We start from the raw sequence: 23,013 nt of genomic DNA on the forward strand, positions 1-23,013 counted from the left end.
GTGGCGCCACCTACCGCCGTCTACCAATCATTGCTGTCAGTAGAGTCTCAGCTGCCAAACCACCACGGGTTGCCAGTTACGTCAGAAAACGAAACCCTAAAAGACCTCTGTACTTTGAATTTGAATGTAGTAACTGTTTTTGACCACATTCTTACATATGGCACCTTTAAAACCGGTCAGTCACGTCAGGTTTATTCGAGACATGTTGTACGATCTCAACAGTACAGTACTTTTTAATTGATTTACCCACACAGCCGCGTTTCCCCGCGTCTCATAATCTGTTTCAGCTCCTGATTAGTCGTACCGCTACGCCCCGCACACTCTGTTGTATACAACGTGCGCCCGTGTTTCTGCTGCGCTCCTTAAGCATTAACATTTGTTTCACGGCGTCTCGTGAATAGCTGACCAACAATGACAAGTTAATGGACGAAAACAAGGGCCGGGGAAGTGTAGTGATTTCACAGAGCCTGATTTAATTTCCCTCAATCTGGCTAAATCGAGCCACAGTGTCGGGGTAAATAAACTGAACGCATGTGGACTGAAATAAAAGGGACTTAAATGGCGAGAGGCTGTATGAATAAGAGGTTTGGCTGTAAATGTTGCCTCGACTTATTTCTCCCTGCGTCGCTTTATCACGTTTGTTTCTCTTGCGTTTTGCTTGTTGACAGGCTCAGCTTTTTGAACGGTGAAGTAAATAAAATCTTTTAGGTGTTTTGCGGAATTGTTTATGAGCTCGCTCGTGTATTTTGCTACCTCTCATTACTCGCGTTACCAATTTCACACAGTTTGCAGCCGCGTCCGACTTTATAGGCTGTGACTGCAGCACCCGAGGTATATGAGATTATTTTGGCTCGGGTCCACTTGAAAGATCAGAAGCTCATTTGAGATTTTTGCACAACCTATTTTTTTTCCCCTTTTAGTTTTTATAGCTGAGCGGACATTTCCCCAAGAACCTTTATTTTATTCATCAGGGTTTGCAGACGCCATAAAACAGCCATTTTGTGGAATAAAACACCCCCTCTGTTTGTGTACATTAAGACATGAAGTCTCCATGTGTGCTGGATTAAAAGCTTTTTTTTTTGTCTGCTGACGTGTATCAGATAACTACAGCACATGCAAATGCGTGGAATAAAAACACATGAAGTCACATTTGCATACGGGGAAGTGTCGAGTCCTGACAGAATGAGCTGCATAAAACAAATGGAGTCCACACCACCAGGATATTGAATTACCTGGATGACCAGAAGAAGGAGCAAAGTAATAACAGGCTTTACTCGTGACCCACCCCACAGTGTTCTCATAGTTCCTTCCTGAATGACGTCAGCGAACCCCGCCTTTCGTCTCTTTTGGAGTCTCATTTCCATAAGGGGTATGGTTTAGCATACTCGGCGCCAGGGAATAATTATTTATATTTGTGCAATTAACCTGTCATCCAAATTATGTTTGTGGCTTGTTCTCACTGTTATGATTCTTTTTTTCTTCTTCTTCTTCTTCTGCGTCTGTGAAATAATAGTCGCGTTGCCTCATGCCTCCGTCATTAGTCTGTTAAAGTTAAAGGAAACATTTCACAGCAAACAAAAAAAAAAATGCTTAAACTGACAGAATTATCTTTGTGTTTGTTTATCCGTGAGGTATTTCTGGAGGGCGGGCGTTGTAGGAAGTTGAGTTTCCTGGTCATTCTGACTCAGACTTGCTTCTTATGATGGTGCATAATTATCAACCCCACGGGTTGCACATGCTCGTCTGAGGTGACAGTCTAATGCTCTAGACGAGCTCTTGTACAGCTTGAGCCTTTAAGTCCTTTGGTTGCAGCCGTGTGTATCTACAGTACGTGTGTGTGTGTGTGTAGGCTGTGTTTTGACGCTCTTGTCAGCACGATTGTCATCCGCAGAGACGTGACCTTACATGGGGCTGTACAAGCGCCTCCGTTGTCGTCGTCACCAGACCCCGGTCACACTTGTGACACTTGTGGAAAAATGGGACTCTTTGCAGTGAAACATTCATTGTATAACTGGTGTGGGATGGCAAGCTATTAATGGATGTTATTTCTCAAATTGAGAAACTGAACCTCTTTGTGAACAGAAATGTAGTATGGAACTTTTGTTTATATTAGGGTTAGACCGATTTCACTGGGTTACAAAGAAGTTGTCTATGTCTGCAACTGAATTAGGACCATTTTGCACCGCTGAATCCAAATATGACGTCCATTTTTTCTCAATCAGGTCAGGTTTTCATGCTAATTTTATTTAGAAAAATACGATCTTCTGACTAAATGGATTACATTTTTGTGACATTATACCACATTTAATACCAAAATAAGCATGGTCAGCACGCTTTTATGAAACTTGTGACTAGATTCCTGTTAGGAACAATGGTTTATTCACCGCAGATGTAGCAGAATACGTCGGGCTTAGATCTTCTCGTCGAAGCCATTTCATTCACTTGAAGTATATATGTATAAAAAAACCTACTTATAATCATAAGTTGGCACATGCAAAATCTTCAGCATTTGTTGTTGTTGTTCAGAAATATATAAGAATTTTGCATCATATGACGTGAAAATACCCGTACATGTAAACAAAAACGTGTAGCTTTGTTCAGAAAGTTGACCTGATTGAGCTAAACCAATGTGATTTTTGGATTCAGCACATCAAAATGCTCCTAAATCAGCAAAAAAAACCGAAACAAACTAAGACAATAAATTTGGTGTTGACCAGTGTTATCGGTATTGAGCATTTTGACGCATATTGGCATCGGCCATTGTTTTTCTATCCGACGGCCGATAAGAAATATATTTATGTATTTAAAATTTCGGTTAACTTTATAAGAAATGCTGCTGACCCTGGGAACTCCCGGCACTTCTTGTTTTTGAACTTGAAACAAAGATAAGTGAAAGATTAAATAACATGTCATTTATTTGGACATGTTGGAAATATTTTAAATCAAAGATGTGTATTGTCTAAAAAACCCCCCCAAAAAACAGCCTTTAACATGTTGCAAATCTGAAAAAGTTGTTAAACATATGCTTAAAGGCATTTAAACGAAGAATATTTTCACTTACTGCAAATGAATATCGGCTCCAAATATCAGTTATCGGTCTCTTTGACTACTGATAATCAGTATCAGTATCAGTATCGGCCCTGAAACAACAGTATCGGTCTATCTCTAGTTTCTATACAGCAGCAGTGCAGGGGCCAATATGAATCAGATGTCTTGCTTTACTTTCACAGTGCTGTCTCCGTCTGTCTTGGCTTTACTGAGAAACACAGAGAGAGTCGTGACAGGCCTCATGCGCGTTTTGTGAACTCATTTGACGCTGGGTTCGAATTTTCCTGACGTGTTTAGGTTTAAATGTGTGCGCTAGAGTTAGAGTGAGTGAAAAATGTATGACTTTAAATTGAAGAGGAATAACGCCTACAGTCAAACAAAGCCGTCTGCTCTGTTGTGAAAAAAAAAAAGAAGTTCTCTCGTTCTCGAGCGAAGACAGAGCCTGGGAGTCTGACCTTTTTCGGACATAATATCCTTCATTCCGAGGTGATCCGCAGGCCTGGGTGTTTTTAACGCTGTATTTTCCGAGCACAGGCCAATATTTTGTCATGATCTCATCTCACTTTCAGTTTGGTGTGTTCATGGTCTGTGTCCTCGCATCATCTTCTACTATTCACACCCACACGTTCAAACCTCCAAATAACTAATCCACAAGTGAACACATGGGGCCAGGACACAGAACATCTAAGGACACACACAACCACAGAACTGTGCTGCAACCTCCACACAGGCTAGTTGTCACCCACATGCCCCCCAGCAGCCGTCTCCCAACAGGCGGGTTAATATTGTGACCAGCTGCAGAAGGGGCCGATGCCAACCATTGCTAACCGGCACCAGGCCCAGTGTGGCCACACAGGATCCACTGTGTCTCCTCTCTCCTCTCCTTCAAAGCGCAATTTAAATATGAAATGTGACTATATTTGTGCACTGCCTGATTTGGAGCAGTGTGAATGCATGGACGCAGGTCATGCGAGGGCAGTCATCCATCTCACTGAACAACCCCCGGACAGTTTATTGGCTAACGTGCACGTATGAGAGAAAGGGTCAGTGTAAGACGCACAAAGTAAGGCATTATGGGTTTACAGCAGGACCGATCGGCCGCTGAATGAGCTGCTCGTGGTCTTTTTGCTTTGTCACTTTTTCTCTTCCAACCTTTTCTTCAGTACGTGTCTTTCCCTGCTTTATCACAGCTCTCGTGTGTATTTGTCTCAACCCACAGTTCTGTGCTGTGTTGCGTTCGGGTTGAAAAGGTGTTACATCATCGCTGGATGAAATGTCACAATTGGAAACTGTTGTGTTATTGTTTAAACTAAAAAATATTGGCAGCAATAATAACAATAAAATATAGAAAAGAGGGGGGAAATATAGTGAATTGAAGTATTGCCTTTGGTTCTGCTTTTTAGGATTATTGCATTGCATTTCCACACCTGGCCCTCAAACAAAAACTTTGCAAACACTTGAAGTGAACATTATTCATTTTTATCCCCATGACTGCTTTTGCAATTTGTTACAGTCCCAGCACAAGGGCAGATTAGATTAAGCAGTGTGTGTGTGTGTGTGTGTGTGTGTGTGTGTGTGTGTGCACATGTGCTCGCTCGTATTTGTTACCGCTTTAGGACCTTTTCTGGCATAAATAAGAAAAGGTCCAGTAGTCCACATGGAGACCAAAACCTGGTTCTAATGAGGCAGAACCTTGTGGTTTTTTTAGGAATTGGTTATGTTTAGGTTTTAGGTTTCAATTGTGGTTAGATTAAGGTTAGGGTTGGGCATTAACTGGTTATGTTTGTGGGTTAGGGTTAGGTTATGTTGTCCTTGTCTTGTCTTGGTAAGGTCTGCATGTCATTTAAGTTGCATATTGTATTTCTAGCCATAAAAGAACCGCTTTATTTATACCGAGAGCTCTCACTGTGACACACACGAGTTTGTGCAGCTATTCTTCTGAGGACACTGCATTGACTTGTATTCATTTGGACAGCCTAAACAAAACAGTATCCTTAACACTAACCATCACTCCTAAATACTGAACCCGAACCTTAACTCTTTTTCTAAAACTAAGTCTTAACTCTTAGAAAGTCCAGCCAAAATGTCCCACAAAGATACACACACACACGCGCACACACACACACACTGGCCTTTTAAAGCCTTAATCACACGCTCGTCCAAACACGCCGGCATTCACTGAATCTCAAAATGATTGCACTGAAGACTGAACTTCTTTTGGGTGGAAGCAACACGAGGAGGGCACGGGAGAGAGGAGAGCGGGAGGTAAAGAGGCCATCTGTTTTTCTTTCCCTCTGTGTTTGTTAAATCTCGACTGACATGCGAGCAACATCCGAACGTTCGCTGGCATAATTCGAGGCGTCTCTGTGGAGAGATGCTTCTGAAGTGGCTCCGTGTTTTTTTTTTCTTTATTCTTCTTCTTCTTCTCTTCGTCTTCCACTATTTAACTCATTGGGGTTGATCGGAGTTGTTTCCTGATTCAGTTGTTTTGCTCTTCGCTCGTGCGGGCAGGCGGTGGCCCCTTTTTCACACCCTCACAATCTTTTTATGTTCCGCTCGTGAAAATGGGAATTAATGAGTCTTTCTAGTAAAGCGGCTTGTCTGCGCTCGTGCAAAATTCTGCAGGGGTAAATGAGTTTAAGGCCTCGGGCTATGGGGTTGTGTAAGTACGACTGTGTGTGTGTGTGTGTGTGTGTGTGTGTGTGTGTGTACCAGAGCTTGTGCGCTTGTTCCTGTCTGATTGTTTACAGCCTTACCTAACTGGATTCCAGATGTAATCCCACAGTCGGTCTGAGTCTTGACTATCCAAGGCTAACAGGGAGACTTTCTCAGATTGCCCTCACTTCCATACAAATGGCATCTTCCCCTAGTAGCAGACATGTGCTGCATAAAGTGACCAGAGGCCGCCGGTTGTCTGTATATTCATACAAAACCTGCGTGCCTGCCTGCAGGCTGTTCCTGTCGGACGAGGCATGAGGCTAATGAGGTTACTCTGTTTCCTGTTTCTACTTTCCTGTCCCCTCCTCGTGTTTGTGGGAGTGGGAGGACTTTAATGTTGTGGTACAAGCGAGAACTACACGACTTGCATATGCAAGTGTGTTTCAAAGCATATGCTTTGAAACACACACACACACGCTGTCACTGAGAGAGACATCGTGTTTTGTTTTTTTATTTGCTGATCAGTAATTATTTTATTATCTTTTTTGCATTTTGTTAATCAAGTCATTTGAAAGAGATAATCCAGTTCAGAGGAAGGGTGTTTGTTATATTCTAAAGGCCACGATATACTTCTCCGACTGCGTAATACGTGATCGGACTGCGTAACCACAGAGACCCGCACTGCAATTTCCCGCCCGATCCGCAGGGGTCGCTACGCAAGGTTGTTTGTGCTTTTGGCTACAGTGAGCAATGGCGTCCGAGAGAGAAAGACTGTTGTTGTTGCAGCTGAATAACATTGAAACGGTGTCCGTTTCTCACCTGAAATAAATATTTTTTCTGTCCCAGAATGCAGTTTTAAGATCATTTCAGGCGAGAAATCAGCCATTTAGAGCGCAAACATGTGATTTGTGTATTAAGATATGATGCATTTATAGTTTGGCGAGCGCCAACTCGGCCTGTCCGGAGGACCAATCGCAGCCCTTGCCGCCTCAGTTGTCCCTTGACAGAGTGACACTATTTTGTGCACCCGGCGACGTAGAGGGGTCTCCGTAACCAAATGACCTGGGGGAGCCAATGAGCATCGAGTGTGGTCAAGAGGGGGCCGTTCTATAGAAAAAAAGTGGGAAAAAAACAACGTTTGGTAGCGTTTGGGCAATATAAGATATCCATGATGATATGAGATTGCATTTCAAAGTAAAAGTGCTTGTTTTTGATATAAAATGATATTGATGATGCATAAAAATAGCGAAATAAATAGAACATTTAGCAAATGTTGACGTGGAAAACTGTAATTAAAACAGCTTAAATTTTTTAGCAAGCACAAGGTAAAGTTAGGCAGATATTACAATTACCAAAAAAATGACTTGGGCAGTAATGCTATTAGGCTAACAATATGTAATTTAGCGTTGAGTGTAATACGTTTAATAAAGCAATAATTACAAACCTAATGTCCTTTTATTTAGTTATTATTACTATTGCTAGCAGATATGTAGTGTCATATTCTGTCTATATTCTATCACCTTGCTGGCAGCTGTGTGGATTGGAGGTCCACATGTGGCCCACGGACCGCTAATTTTGCAACCCTGCTAAGTAGCTGCACATTGAAAGGTCACTATTCCAGTATTTTTAACAACTGCGTACACGAAGCAAGTCAAAAATGGAACCATAAACATAATAAAATGCATGTTCTTAATAGGCGGAGCACTCCAGAAATAGATTGCCTCAAGTGATCTCTTGTGTAGGAAACTTGTTTATAACAGTTGTAATGCCTCAAATCCAAAAGATGTGAATGAAGTTCAGCAATGAACTATTTTTACCGCAATCCTGCTGTGACGTTGTCATCAACATCAACGTGGCAAAGAAACTGTCACAGTGTTTTCCTATATCGTGTCCTTTAACACGGCTCATATAATGGTAATTCATTTGAACATGAAGGACATGAGTAAATAAATATCTTGTCAGAAACTTGTATTTTTCTGGAAATCTTCGTATAATCTCCAGAGACGACGCTCAGGGCCCCGCGCCATATTTCCTGAATGACAAAGAAGAAGAAAAAGAAAAAAAAGATTTCTTCTGATATTTGAAGTCATATGTTATATTTATCTTTGGAGAGCAGCACAGCAGGTGTGTGGAGGTAAGGAGGTTAGGAATGCAGTTCTGTTAAGAGGGATCAACAGCAAGGTCTTCCTCGGCTCCTGGGGGAATAGCAGGGAGGTGGAGGAGCCAGTGCACTGCTAACATGATGAATGACAGCACCCTGGAGTCCATAGTCGGACAGAATTCACTGTCCACATGACCTGGAGCGCTGAGCTGCCGTGTGTGGAGAAGAAGTGCAACAAATTGAGTCAGACCTCTGCTCAGCGGCACAGAGTTTGAGGGTAAATATGTTGAGAGAGGCAGTTTATTATTGAGTGAGATCTGTTTAGGCAGCCTGTCGACATACATGCACACGTTTAACACACATTTCTACCACTAGAGCTTCATTTTTAGTCATTTACAAGTCGGTGTGTGGCTCCCGACGTGCGAAAATGCTAATTGTAACTCAAGAATATGAAGAATTTATCTCAGCTGAGCCCTAAAAACCATGGCAACAAGAGCAGACTGAGATACTGCTACTACAGCACTGTTACGTCTAACATTTTCAACTTTATGACAGACACTCAGAAATTCCTCTCGGTAACAATCCAGCATCTTTTCTTGGCTCAGCGGCACCGAGTGAACAGGAAACTGTGACTTTGAGTTCAGGCTTTTTTTAGCGTAATACTCCTCTGGCGCTGAGCGGACAAAGTGACCATGAGAAACTGTTATATCAGAGTGAGAAGTGGAGCAATGTGACGCACACATCGGCTGTATACGGACGAGTAAGGGTTGCCTGGTTTCTGTGTGGTCCTGGTTTCATAGAGGGTTTTAACACCACCAATCGTTTCTTTATCAACACATATGCATTTATTTTATTTATGGTGTTAATTTGTGATGTTTGGTTTCTTGACTTCCTGTAGCCTTTATTCAAGTTTAATTTGAGAAGACGATACAAATGAATGAAAGGAATTAAACTACAAGATGGAGAACACTGGCTGATGTGTGTGTTCTTGTACTTGTGGCATACTGAGGACCAGTGAGGGTTTTTTTAACCAACAAAGTGAGGTCATTTTTTGCAAAGTGAGGATATTTTGGCCGGTCCGCACTTTGTTTTCATTGAAATCACTTCCTTAGGTTGTAAACATGCTATAATCTGTTTTTAACAGAGCTCCTCAATTTGTTTTCCAGCCCTAATGTTTCACGCACTTTTAGTGCTCGGTTGCTCCACCTTTAGACATTTTATGGTACTGCACCCAGTAGTTCTTTATAGATGTAATTCATGAAGTAGACATTTGTAATTGCGTTGATTTATAAAGTGGAAGTGCTGGTCCTCACTTTGTCAGCACTTTTACCTGGTCCTCAGTATGCAGCAAGTACAAGAGTGTGTGCGTGTGTGCGTGTGCGCGTGTGTGCGTGTGCGCGTGTGCGCGTGTGCGCGTGTGCGCGTGTGCGCGTGTGTGCGTGTGTGCGTGTGTGTGTGTGTGTGTGTGTGTGTGTGTGTGTGTGTGTGTGTGTGTGAGATAGGTTAAGGGTCAGAATAGGGGTCAGTTGGTCACATAGCCAGTATTGGCCAGTGTGGGTGGGCAACCCATTCAATTTAAATACCTTATTAAGCAGCCAGCTGGGCTCGCGTGCACACACACACGCACACGTGCACGCACTCATTGTCTTTCAGTCAAAACTCTCTTTCTCTCTCAGTCCATCCCTGTCTCTCTCCCTCTCTCTGTGCTCTACTTTTACCAGGCTGATGGCGTTTCATGCTCGACAGGGCTGAATGGCACTGGCAGTCTGTCACTTACGTATGCTCAGATGGTGCGCGCGTGCGTGTGCATGTGCAAAGGCAGACAGCTGATATGATTGACAGTGCAGGTTTGTGCGTGTGTGTGTGTGTGAGACACCGCAGCTCAGCGGGAGAGATCCTCGGCTGCAGACAGAGGGCATTGTTAAGGAGAAAGTATTCAGAACTGCATCTGCGTGTTCCTGTTCTATATTATTTATATATATCGTCGTTACCTCGGGAAGCTTCGTTTCAGCAGCGTTTCTGCTTTTTTGGAAATGTGTTGGGGTTTTAAATGACTGTAGAGAAGGTGCCTTCAGCAGCCCATGCATGTGGCATTCCTCTGCTATCCTGCAGATGGAAATGCTCTGGAACTGCTCGGTCTATCCCGGCATGTCTAGTTCAAAGGGAAAGCACTGTGGCTCCACACACACACACACACACACACACACACACACAGAGACATACATACATTCCAATGCAGTGAGCTTGTGGAGTAATGAGCTGATTATATAGGGCCTCTTGTCCCCAGCAACCCCACAAACCCCGTTCTATTTGTCTCTTCTTTGAGCCAAGCATCCGGTCGACTTCAGGCAATATGGGACACGGGAACCAGGATGTAGTTAGGATCGGAATGTGAGATTTGTGAGCAAAACACGTGCTTCATGGTTGAGGAGGCTGGCCTTGCTTTTACCTACAGTACGTGCTCAGCAGATCGCGCTGGCGCTGAAACGCGTCTCCCGTTGTTCATGTGAAGCCGTAGTCGTCGGTTACACCGCGCGCTTACTTTTTAATTTTACATTTAAAGCTGACAAGAAGACTCAAACACACTCGTGCTCTCATGTTTATGTTAGTGTTTTAGACTACACTGAGTTCAACCTCTGTCACACTGGCACCACTCCCATTGTCAATTGTGTTTCTGCCCTGTGGTATTTTCTTTTTTCATGTCACCCGTGCATGAATTGTGATGTCACCGGAAACCAAACGAGTTAATTTTTGACCACTAGGAGTTGGCATTGCAGCGTTATATTACTGTTCCTCCACAGGGACGTTAATTAATGCCTTAAATGTTTCTTTAATTCACAAATCGTAGGTCGTGACCCTGAAGGGACTGCACATATTTGGCAATTAAATGACTGTTATCGCCGTCATCTGTGCCGCTTGGGAATCCTGAGCAGTCGCGTATCCTAACAGCCAGTCATCTGGGGCTCATGTGTTGGTGAGAAGAGTGAGAAAAGATCGAGATGTGGAAGGATGAGGAGATTTGAAGAGAGAAGGGGGGGACGGGGACGGGGACGGGGACGGGAGGATAGAGGCAGCCATTGCCACTGGATATAATAACCCAGGCTTTATTAAAATAACATTTCTCCTCCATCCATCCGTCCCTCTATTTCCCCCTCGTCCTGCGTCTAAAGGGAAATGTGTGTTAGAATAACAGATTTCGGGCCAGTTTTGTAGAGCAGATCGCAGCTGGCGCGTGGCCCACATTCCTCTGCTGTGACATCCTTGCAGTCAGCAGTGGCAGCACAGCCGCGCTATTTTTAGAGCAGCCAGTGTGAACGCCTGCATGTGCACGCTGAGGAGTGCATGTATGCATTTGGAAGTATGGAAATCTGGACATTTATTGGGTTTATTCATACCATAGTAGTAACTTCATCTTGGTATTTACATTAACGTGATTGGAAAATGAAGTATAAAAAGTAAAATACATGCTGGGATTCAAACATGACTTGACTTTCTGTCACATATGATCACAGAGCACGCACACACACAGGCTCAGTGATGCTCTTAAAGGCACAGTCTGTCCCTTTGTGAAAGCTGTTAGAAGCAGTTTCACACACGCATTCATTTTGTTTGATAAGTGGGATTTTTTTTTTTTTTCTTAACACCAAAACATAACCGTTCATCATGTAATTGTTATGAGAAATGAATCCCTTAATTGTGCATGATTATCTTGGGATGAAAAATGTTATTTGTTTTTAATCACTCATTTCCACTGAGTAGATGATTGCAAAGTTTTAATTTCAGACATTGAAATATCACACCGTCTCCTCCTTCCCTTGTATCATAATATCACAGCCCGGGTCTCTTCTGTCAGCATCTACTGTTACACACAGCCGATGCAGCAGTGCACTTTTTTTCCCCTTAAATAACCATCAGTGTTATTGGATTTGCTCGCTTTGTGAAGAGAAAATGCAATCGGCCCCAATTTTCATCTGGTTAGATGAGCAGAATCAGATGCAGTGATGGAATTCCAAGCAAGATTTGCTCAACTTCTTGCACAGTTAAAAAAAAAAAAAAATTGTTTTTGTTAATTTGTGCTTTTCTCAATTTATTTTGTTGATGGTGGTTAAGAAAAAAACTTGCTGAGACTGGATGTTTACTGGGAATAGATTCACCGGCTTTTCTCTCACTCACTGTTTGTGCATATTTTCATTATCGTTTCAATTCAGCCTTAAAAGATCAACGACTAATTCAGTGAAACAGATGCTGCAGCTTGAGATGAAGCATGAAAGCCTTGTTATGGTCCGGGATGTAAGGGAAAATAAACTGCAGTATTATTTTCTTCCCTGTTGGATTATTTTGTGCTTTGCAGAACTTTTTATTTAAGTATTTTTTTTTATTTTTTTTTTAAAGGCCCAGTGGGAAATTTATAATATGACTAATATTCCTGGCACCGTTTTGTACATGTTGGATTTATTTCAATATGTGTGTGTAAGGAAAAGCGATGTCACCGTTTCGTATGGCGTAGTTTCCAAACATTTATTGGTTCTTAAAGGTGTGTGTGTGTGTGTGTGTGTGTGTGTGTGTGGCCTCTGCGGGATGAATTACCTGTGTATTTAAGTCGAGATGGGGTTGGAGTTTTCAGGTGACGCAGCGTTCCTGAACCATCCCAAATTAGAGGAATTCCACTCGCCTGATGGAAGCTGGTCGTGGTGTAAGAGTGTGTTTCAGTGCCAGGTATCGACTCTCTCAAAGAGTTCTGGCAAAAGCCTCAAAAACACATGAATGAGAAAGTGAGACGCATCACAATTTGATTGCTTATTTTGAGTAAATGTTTGACTTCTTATGTCGTGATGCTCGTACCCATTGGCAGGCAGAGAGGCTGAGATAGAGAGATAGAGAGGGTAGGAGCTGCTTTTTGTGACTGAAAACGCACTAAAAGAAAAGGAAAAAACAACCTTCCTCTTCGGTCAGATAAAAAAAAACCTAACCCGTACTTGAGCAAAGGTTGTGAGAATCTATTTTGCTGTACTCTGAACACGTAAAGGAACTGTCAGTGCGGTTTAAAGGTACAGCAGATGTAACGGACCACGGCACTAACTCTCACTCTTTTCTCTCAGCTGATGAAAAGTCAGTCAGCATTTTTTTCCCCCCAGACTTCATTGCTTTGTGTACACGGCTCAGGAAATATCTGTGGCAAGCAGCCAACATCTGGGAGAAAAGCTAAGAGAAAGAGAGAGAGAAAAAAGAAATGTGGGTGAACTTCAGGGTCAGTTTGTTTTTTGTTTTTTTGTCGAAAAATAAATTTTTAGCTTGTTTTCACTCTCGGCATCCCCGATGTGTTCTGACCGCGTGTGTCGGGGAGAGATATGGACGCCATAAAAGCTGTAAATGTGCGAGTTCTTGTACCCTGAGATAAACTGTCGATACTCTGTGTTTTGTATGTGTTTGTGTCTGTGTGTGAGAGTGTGTGTGTGTGTGTGTGTGTTTGGCCTTGTGCAGCACCATGAGAGAAAGAATGCCAGTGAACTGTCGAGGTAATTGGTGCTTACCTGGCAGGCCTTTCCACACACACACACACACACTCACACAGAAGCACAGAATGCATTAGATGACATTAACTACAAGAGAAAATGGCATAATTGAATACTTTGTGTGAGTGCATGCACGCGCACCCATGCACGTGCAGTCACATGTCTGCAGCAGTGTAATGAGGGACTGCACACTACACACAAAACGCACCCTATCAACCCCTGTCAGAGGCTCCAAAGCATGAACAGTCCGTTCTGTGTGTGTGTGTGTGTGTGTGTGTGCCAGCTTGCCTGCTGCACACAGGCAGATGTGGCTGTCACCCATCAGCTCCATCATGTGCAGACACCCAGCTTTTAATCTTGCCCCCACCGCTCTCCCCTTGTAGCTCCGCTGAGCAGACCTGGGAAATCAAATCGGGAACTCTGCAAGAGAGGAAAAAAAAAAAAACAACCAAAAAAAAGCTTATTTATATCTGCTGAAGAGACAAAAACTAGGCAAAAACAACGTGATAAACACGCACAATGTTCAGGCTTGTCAATATCTGTCAAAGCGCGTTACGAGATATCAAACGACACGAGTGAGCGAACGGGGTCGTGGTGAGTTTTGTCACAGTCGTATCTATAGATATATGGATATTCCAGCCTCTTTTTTTTTTTAAAACCTCAACGTGACCTTTAGCGATCCAAACTGTGCGGATAAACCCAAAAGGTACTCCAAAACAATGGTATTGAATAAAAAAACAGCGCCGTGTTTGACTGCATGAGCAGACGGCCCGGGGGGAATCGGCAGCACTGAAACAGAGATAACATTTTTTACGATGAGCAGTCATTTCAGTAGCATCTCAGTCTCTGGCTGTGGGAGGATGCATAATATCAGGACGAGATGAACTTTCTCTCTTTCACACACTCAAACAGAAATACAGGTTGACACTACCCCAAAAACCACAGTCATCTGAATTCCTCTGTTAGTCTTCTTTTTTTTTTTTTTTTTCAGAGTGCGTACTCTTAATGGAATGCTGCGGCTGTTATCTTGTTATTACAGCAGCGATAAAAACATATTTGCTTAATTACTTTTTGTGTGAGGAAGATTTCTTTATTTATTTTTTAAACAACCCCCAGCTTGTGCTGATGTCACGGAAGCTCCGAGGGATCTGGACGATCAGAATGAGCTCCCACGCTCTCTCACGTCTCTTCGAATGAGACGGAAGGAAACGCGTCAAGTCGATTCGGCAGCATCGGAAGTGTGTGTTTTTTAATAGGAATCATTAGCATACATTAGCTTTTCCCGACGCGTGTTTCAAACCAGCTTCCAGCTGAAATCCACTCGCCTCATGGCATGACCAGAGAAAATGTTCACTTCCCATTATTTATTAATACCTCTTTGTTGTTGCTCGTGTTCTAATCTCATTTCCTTTAGTCATTAGCATTGTTTGACATCAAACGCAGCTGCCAGAGCTATGGGATGTGGAAATGAGGGGGGTAGAGAAGTACGGTTATTGCTGTTGGATGTACTCTAAAGATTCTCTTAGCTTTTGTGCGTCAAGGTGGAACATTTTTCTTCGTTTTAAGCTGCTCAAATTCTGTATTAAATAAAGAATCGCAGAGCGAAAGTGACTGCGATGGTTTTGTTGGTGGCTGTGTCTTGGAAAACGTACGTGTGTGACTCTTGGTGACCTCTCACGACAATCACGTCCTCTGTCTCCGTCTCCCCGGGAGAGATTAGCGACACATGAACTTGCAGTCCCATGATGCTTTTTTCATTTGCTTCCTATCTATTCATCGCCATAACACTTGGCCATCATGGCATTGTGAGGAGATGCCGTTCGCGGGCGCATTGTTATGCTAATGCCTCGCCTTGTGTCTAGCTGCAACCTAATGCTATGTTATGCTAATGTTGTCATGGTAATGTCATGATATAGGAGGAGAAGTGGAGGGGACGGATGCTAGCGGAACAATATATGGAGATTCCCCGCTGTATTAAAACTTCAATTTGTCTTTACTGAAGTTGTCCACATTGATCACAACATTTTTTGCTGCATTTTAATGGTCAAATGTATAAGTTAAAGGTGCATTATGTAATAAATCTAAATCAACTGGCCATAAAATCCTCCTATTATGTCGCAGAGACTCAGGAATAATATTCATATAACAAACTGAACTTACCAACAACTACAGTACAGCCAAAATATTTGCATAAAAGCATTTTTTTTGCAGACTGCAAATCATGTTTATGTTTTGAAATCATGTTTTGGCATGTGGCGCCACCTACCGCCGTCTACCAATCATTGCAGTCAGTAGAGTCTCAGCTGCCGAGCAAACACAGGTTTTCCGGTTACGTCTGAGCTACAATGGCGGAGAAAACGAAACCTAAAAGTATTAGGTATTTTGAATTTGAGTGTAGTAACGTTTGTTGGCCACATTCTTACATATGGCGCCTTTAAACATTTACTAGTTAAATATTGGGTACAGTTATTGCTTTATCTTGAAGTTCTAAACAACATTACAACATAAAAAGGTGAGATTGTGCAGTCTCCACTCAAAATTATTTTTGACAACTCAACAAAAGTGTTCCCTAACCTTGACCTCGGGTCACATTTTTATGGCCACGCTGTCTAACAACACAAACGAAGGAAAACACTTGTCATAAAGCTGTCACTTCTCTCTCCTAGAATAATGTCAGAGTTGTTTATCAGAATTTTTTTTTTTCCCACACAAGCTGACAAAGGTAAAATGATTTGTACTGATTCTGGTTCTCCTTGCTGTTTTTCACAGGATGATAGTGATGGGATCCCATGGTCGGAGGAGCGGATGATGCGGAAGGTGCTGTACCTCTCTCTAAAGGAGTTTAGGAGTGCACAGAAAAGGCAGCTGGACGGAGATGGAACCACGGATTCCAGTGGTGAGTTAAAACCACATCCACCGTTAAGACCCCGTTCCAGGCCTGATATTAATATCGCTCTCCGATGATCTCATCGCAAGTGGACACACGCGTGTCTTCAGTGACCACGCTTGACTGCATCTCACTTCCTTGCTCTCAATGAAAACAAACACGTTCATAATTTAGTCGCTCATGCTGTTCAAAGAATGCGTCCTCAAAACGCATCCTGGACACGTCTTCCTTTTTGTAATCAGATCGCTGGAGACGGATGTTAACGCCGGGTCTGGACAGGATCTATGACATCATCTTTCCCAACGCGGTTTGTTTTACTTGGATAGATGTTTTTTTTACGTTTTCACTGGGGCCGTCCTTTTCACAGCTGTATGATATTTTGGTTATTTAGTGTTTTCAGCCGTGTGACAGCAAATGAAATATACTGAGCTCATAGCAGCTGAGTATGACTGCACACGGTTATATTTCAACTGAAACCAGACGTTAGCGAGTCAAAAATACAGTATGTTTTCCCCCTTTAACTGGAAAGAGGTATGTAATGAATGACTTAGTAACAATGTATTGTAAACGGCCCCGCAGTAATGACAGGCCGTCTCCGAGTGCAGTAATTTGACATATTGAAAACATTCGTGTCATTAAAATGGAATGAAAGAAGCAAAGAATTTGCTGCACCAGTATTTTGCGGACTGAAATGTCGAGAGTTGCCAATTTCTTTTTTTTTTTTGGTCTGGCTTTGCTGAGGTTGGTGTCTCAGTTTAGCTTTTCGCTGCTTTTATTGCAAGCGACAGTTTTATTAGTCTGTTTGCAAGTGAACACCATGCAACTTAAAGTTTTGACAGCGGAACTCGATCTTATTTGAAATGGAAGGAATCCAACGAGGACAAGCGATCGAGGGACTCGTTCGCCTTTTGTTGTGGGTCAGTGTTCAGCGGCAGAGGCGGACCGAGTACACAGCTTCATTACTTGAGTAAAAGTACAGATACTCCTTGCTAAATTTTACTCAAGTACAAGTAAAAGTACTACAGTCAGATGTCTACTTAAGTAAAAGTACTGAAGTACTTGTTTTTAAAAGTACTTGAGTATCAAGAGTACATTTTCTAACTATTGCCTTACTTTTGTCACTGTGCTTACATTTACGTATAGAAACGTCCGACATGGAGTTATGAAAAATGTTAATAATAATGATGTTAATAGAATGTAAAAGGAATTGAAAGTAAAATGAAGTCATTTTCATCTTTTTACCATGTTAAACATTAACCATGTTAAACATTAACCACTTTATTTAACATTTCTCACTTGCCCACAAGACAATAGCACAATGGCAACGCTCTCGCTTAGAAATGTAAGGAAGTTTATTTCAATGTACGCACCTTGACATGCTTCCTCAAGTTGGAAGATGAATTTTTGTAGGCGGTGATTGTTAAAAAACAAAACTTGATGATAGCAAACACTATCATTAACTTGTTCAGAAAATTGAAAAAGTCTGGCGAGGTAGGGCCACGGGTCGGCACATTCCCGGGGATGGACCTTCATCCATTGTTTCATCCATGGTTTCGTCTCTCAACTAAATCTGACCATGGAGTTGGTCATGAGTACTCCCCAAAAATTATACTCGAGTAAAGTTCAGATCCCTCAAAATTGTACTTAAGTACTGTACTCAAGTAAATGTACTCCGTTACTGTCCGGCTCTGTGCAGCGGGCAGCGAGTCTTAAGCTTTACTTGTTCAGTGTCACATCCTCAAAGAGGACCTTGTACTCAAGGAATCCCCTCGCTTGTTTTTAAATGTTTACACTGTACTCACTGGGACTCTGATGAGATTACACACGAAAGAAAAACATGTGTGGAAGTGTGGTTAATCTTTTTCCAGCCTGGACGTTTACACTCACTCTGGGGTCCAGGCTCATTAAAACACCAACAAATCGAAAAAGCCCCAACATGAATTAATACTTGTAAGCGCAATAGTTAGACAGAAATACAACTCCAGGTGGAGGTCGCACACGGCAACAGTTGAGGGATTGTTAGGTTGTGCTGTGTAAACCCAAAGCAACACAGGAAAGGGGGATGAACAGCTTGTTTTGAACTGAACTGCCACCATGTCTTTTGTTTGACACTGGCGCTCCCTTCCATAAAAAAGCCCTCAGTCAGCCAACAGTGGAGAATTTGAACTTCACACGTGCCTCAGAAGCTATTCTCAGCTGACATTAACACAAACCAGACACTGGAAGAAAGGAAACAGGAGGAAGAAGAAGAAAAAAAAAAAAGAGCCTCTGAAAGTTCACGCCCAGCCAAGGAAGCCAGCCAGTCATCCAAGCAGGCAGAGAGGGAGACAGTGAGACAGACAGGAGGGAAATCTCCTTTGAAATGTAGCTTACCTTTTTTTTTTTCCCTTCCACATATTTTTTTCTTTATTATACATTTTTCACACCTTCCTTTCTTCTCCATATGCCTGTGCCGAGTTCCTCCCCTCCCCTCCCCTCCCCTCCCGTCCCTGTAGCTGGTGTATCTGTGTGTGTCTGTCTGGCATCTCGTGGCTGCCACTCCACAGCTCCTCGGGGCCTTTTAAGCCACCGCGGGTAGCTGACCTTATCGCCTGAATAAAAATGACTCATTAGAAAGCATCGGCAGCCCCGTCACACCGGGGGTAACGACAGCAGCCCATGCTGACACAAAAGGGAGCCGGGTTGAATAGATGGGTCCTGCTGTTTTAGAGCACTGTGGGTTAGCGAGGCTTTGGAGGCTGTGCGAGCGGCACGGTTTCCCCGTTTTTTGCATAGACGCTGTGGCGAAACTGTCAGCCATTTTGGAGGATCACACTCGGCGTGTGCTACATTGTGAATGGGCAACCCTGCTGTTTTAGAGGACTGTGGGTTATAGAGTCCGGGGCTTATGTTGGGGGGCCAGGCATGTGCCACAGTTTTCAGGCTTACACAGGCATTACTGGGAAGCTATCGGCCATTTTGGAGAGCCAGACCATGCATGTGCATCAACATTTAGGCAAGTCAGAGTTGAATTGGAGTAGAAATGTCTTGTGTGTGTATAAATATTCAGTTAATGAGTCACACATTCACTGAAAACTAATAATTGTTTACATTTTATCTAAATCCTCAAACACAAATATATTCAGCTGACAGTTAAGGACTAAGAAAAACATTTGGTTTATGTGTTTACTAACATATATAAGTCGCATACTAGCCCTTTATTAGTAATTATTAAGCATGTGTTAAAACCTTATTCCACCTCTATTGTGACATGAGTTAAGATTATTCCTACATAAGGTGTTAATATGTACTTAATGTTTACTAATAATATGCAACGTATGCATGTTAGTAAACACCTAGTTAGTGGTCAATATGTGTTCCCTACATTAAGTCTTACCAAACGTTTTAATAAGTGTTCCCACCATTTTAGCAAAAGGTGAATCGTCTGATTAAAGGAGCATTATGTAATAAATCTAAAGCAACTGGCCATAAAATCCTCCTAATATGTCACAGAGACTCAGGAATAATGTTCATATAACAAACTGAACTCACCAACAACAACAGTACAGACAAAATATTTGCATTAAAAAAAATATTTTGCAGGCTGCAAATCATGTTTATGTTTTGAAATCATGTTTTGGCATGTGGCGCCACCTACCGCTGTCTCCCAATACATTGCAGTCAGTAGAGTCTCAGCTGCTGAGCAACCACGGGTTGCCAGTTACGTCAGAAAACGAAACCTAAAAGACCTCTGTATTTTGAAATCCCTTCATCCCTTGCCACCTCCTCTCTCCTCATCTGCTCCGCGTGGCTTCATGACAGCAGTGGCAATCTGTTTCGAGGGAGGGGGAGCGGGAGGAGGAGGGGGGGTGTGGCAGTCTGTCAGTCAGCTGTACGTGTGTCCGAGCGTGTCGTTCCATCTCCCCGCCCACACTCCCAGCCCTCTCTCTCTGCCCTAAACCAGCAATCACTGTACCGCTCACTGCTGGCGCTCGTTCATCTCCGTGTCCATCTTTCCTTCTGCCTCTCGCGCTCGTGCCCTGCATTATTTAACAAATGACATTATACCCTTCTGCGTACTATCACGGCCACGGTCTTCCTCTTCCACTTCTTCCTTCATCCCCATCTCCCTCCATCCATCTGTCTTTCCGGTCTTCCCCCCCCTCAATGCACGGTGTCATTACACATCAATAGGACTCTGGTTACTGCCTTCACCACAAGCTCCTGTCTCCTCTCTCCCTCCTGCTGCTCAGTGTCCTCGATTATGTATCTCCACTCAGCCCACCCCGCCACCGAAGCCCAACCTCTCCTTCCCTCCTTCTCCCCATCCATCTCTGTCTCCCTCTTCTCACCGGCTCCCTCTTTTCCGCTTTGTCCTTCCTGTCCTCCGCGCTGTCTGTCATAACTATCTACAGTATGTCACCCAAACCCTCCCTCACTTTCCATCACTGCCCTCCCCTCCGTCCTGTTTCCCACCCATCCTCTCCAGCTCTCCGAGTCGTCAAAACCTCCATCTTCCTCCTCCCGTGCCTTCTCACTTCGCCGTCTCCCTCCTCTTTACTTGTCTGTCCCTCTCCTCTCCCCTTCTTTCCTCCCTTTCCATTTTCCTGAGTGCTATTGATGGAGGATCTGACTGCCGGCCAAAAACCAGGAGGAGCTGAAGGAGGGGTTTGCCCATTTCTGTATCTGCCCCCCCCCTCTCTCTCTGCCCGTCTGTCTGACCTGCCATTCTCACCCATTTTTATGCATGTCGTTCCCTTTCCTTCAACACTCACTCTACTGTAACTCTGCTGTCAGTCTGTATTCCCCCATGCCGTTTGTTTCCCACACAGCCAGAGTGGCAGCTGTGGCAGCTAAAACCTTACGCTGGTGCTCTATTTTCTTCCCTCTCTGGTGATCACATGACCTGTCAGAGGCAGGAGCTGTCTCGCACAGAGACGGAGTGAAACGTGGGATGAAAAGGTGCTGAGCGAAAGCATCGCGGACCAAAAACAGGGAAGAGTTTGGGTTATTGAACCACGTGAGTCAAAGGGACTGCGTCGCCTCTCTTCCCATGTGCTCCATTTCCTCAGCAGCTCAGTCCATTACAAAACAACATCCTTGCCTTTGATGCGTTTAGATTTATGGCCTTGAGCTGCACAAAGCAGATGCCATGTTGTCTAGCTGCACGTTGGTGTGCGCTTTTGTTCTGGCTTGTGGTAAAGTGTCGTGCCATGTTTTTGAGGGTCCAATTTTAGAAAGAAGAGCAACATATTTGGGACTTTTTTTCAAATCGGCCAGTGGAATTTAGTCGCTGCTCCTACTTTTATAAAGGTTCTAGTATTTTCTTTTATATTATCTCCCCTGTGTAATTGCACACACACGTGTTGGATATCACGGTGGCACAGTGGTTAGCCTCACAGCAAGAAGGTGCTGGGCTCGATTCCCAGTCTGGGATCTTTCTGTGTGGAGTTTGCATGTTCTCCTCGTGTCTGCGTGGGTTTCCTCCGACTCTCCGGTTTCCTGCCGCCATCAAAACATGTTAGACACATTCAGTCAGGTTGGTCCTTTGTGGTGATGCGCTCAGGCACCAATCAACCCTCCCATCTGGCCTCGAAATTTCGGTTTTATAATGACAATAAATATGATTTCCTTTCTGTGTATCAACAGATAAAAAGGAGAAATGGCAATATTCACAGTCCCTTTGTCAGTCTCCTTCCATGAGTTATGGTGATGCACACATTTTACGATTAGACCTGTGTTTTTTAGTTGTAGTCAAGTGTCTTTAAGGGGACACTCTGCCCCCCGATGATTGTCTCTCCTTTGGCATGACTGCTCCACTCAATTTCCAGTTATTACTGCGGCTCACACTAATAAGCTCCCCTCGGCCCTGTGATGTGCCATGTTACGGTATGTACCTCCGCTCTCGCCCTCCTGCTCTCTGGAGACTCTGAGGTGAACATAGCGAGGCGATAGGCTTAGTTAAGCACGCATAAATCTGATTAGAAACCTCCCCCAGTGGAGCAGCTATTGGGATGGCACACTAGCATGTCCCTCATCGCCCCCCCCCCCCCCCCCCCCCCCTCCTCCTTTTGGTTTTCACCTCTGCCACAGTCCCGTAGTCACAGGCCTCCACTTGTACCGGGATGGTGAGTTTAAGCATCAGCCCTTGGTTCCCAGCCTGTCTGCCTCTCTGTGTCCCTGTGCCTCTGCCTTCCAAAAACATTCCCCACTCTGCCCCTCACAAGAGCACTCATGTGCAACCAGCATATGTCAGACAACCCTTTGGAGGAATGGGGGGGAGGAGGGAATGAGCCGTAGAGGAGGAGAGGGGGTTACGAAATAGGCCTCGGTGTGTTTGTTTGCGTTCTGTGGGGACAGTGTGTGTCAGTCATTTTCTGAGCACAATTATAGTTAATGAGCTACTTTGCTTTTTGCTCTGCTGCAAGTTTCACTGACGACACGCGCACAGTCCTGAAGGTGTGACTGGAATCTTTGCCCCCCCCCCCCCAAAACCTTCTTTGTCGCCTCTGAACTTATTATCAACATACACTACTGTTCAAAAGTTTGGGCTCACCGATACAATTTTTTGGTGTTTTTCATTAAAAGTCACACTTTTTTTCTTCAAAAGAGTTGCACAATGAATAGAAATTATAGTCGAGACAATGATGGGATTGGAAATGATGATTTTTATTCAAAATAATCATTTTGCCCTTTGGTCAAAGAACAGTAAAACTGTTTTCAGCTGTGCTAACATAATTGCACAAGGGTTTCCAGGGGTTTTCTAATCATCCAATAGTCTTCAAATTTGTGAATTTCTCTGTGAGATGAATAAAGTATCTATCTAT

The 23,013-nt window shown here is 43.5% G+C and overlaps 1 protein-coding gene across 1 annotated transcript in view; it reads left to right on the forward strand.

Annotated features, from left to right (window-relative positions):
• jarid2b (jumonji and AT-rich interaction domain containing 2b) overlaps positions 1-23,013 on the forward strand; it is a gene marked incomplete at its 3' end in the record, with an annotated part of 104,948 nt that overhangs the window by 31,303 nt on the left and 50,632 nt on the right. The window contains exon 2 of the mRNA XM_083899456.1: positions 16,090-16,216. Coding sequence (XP_083755582.1) covers positions 16,090-16,216 — 127 coding nt within the window. The remainder of the gene's footprint in view (positions 1-16,089; positions 16,217-23,013) is intronic.

Source organism: Microchirus variegatus, assembly GCF_963457635.1.
Source record: "Microchirus variegatus genome assembly, chromosome: 13".
NCBI lineage: Eukaryota > Metazoa > Chordata > Actinopteri > Pleuronectiformes > Soleidae > Microchirus > Microchirus variegatus.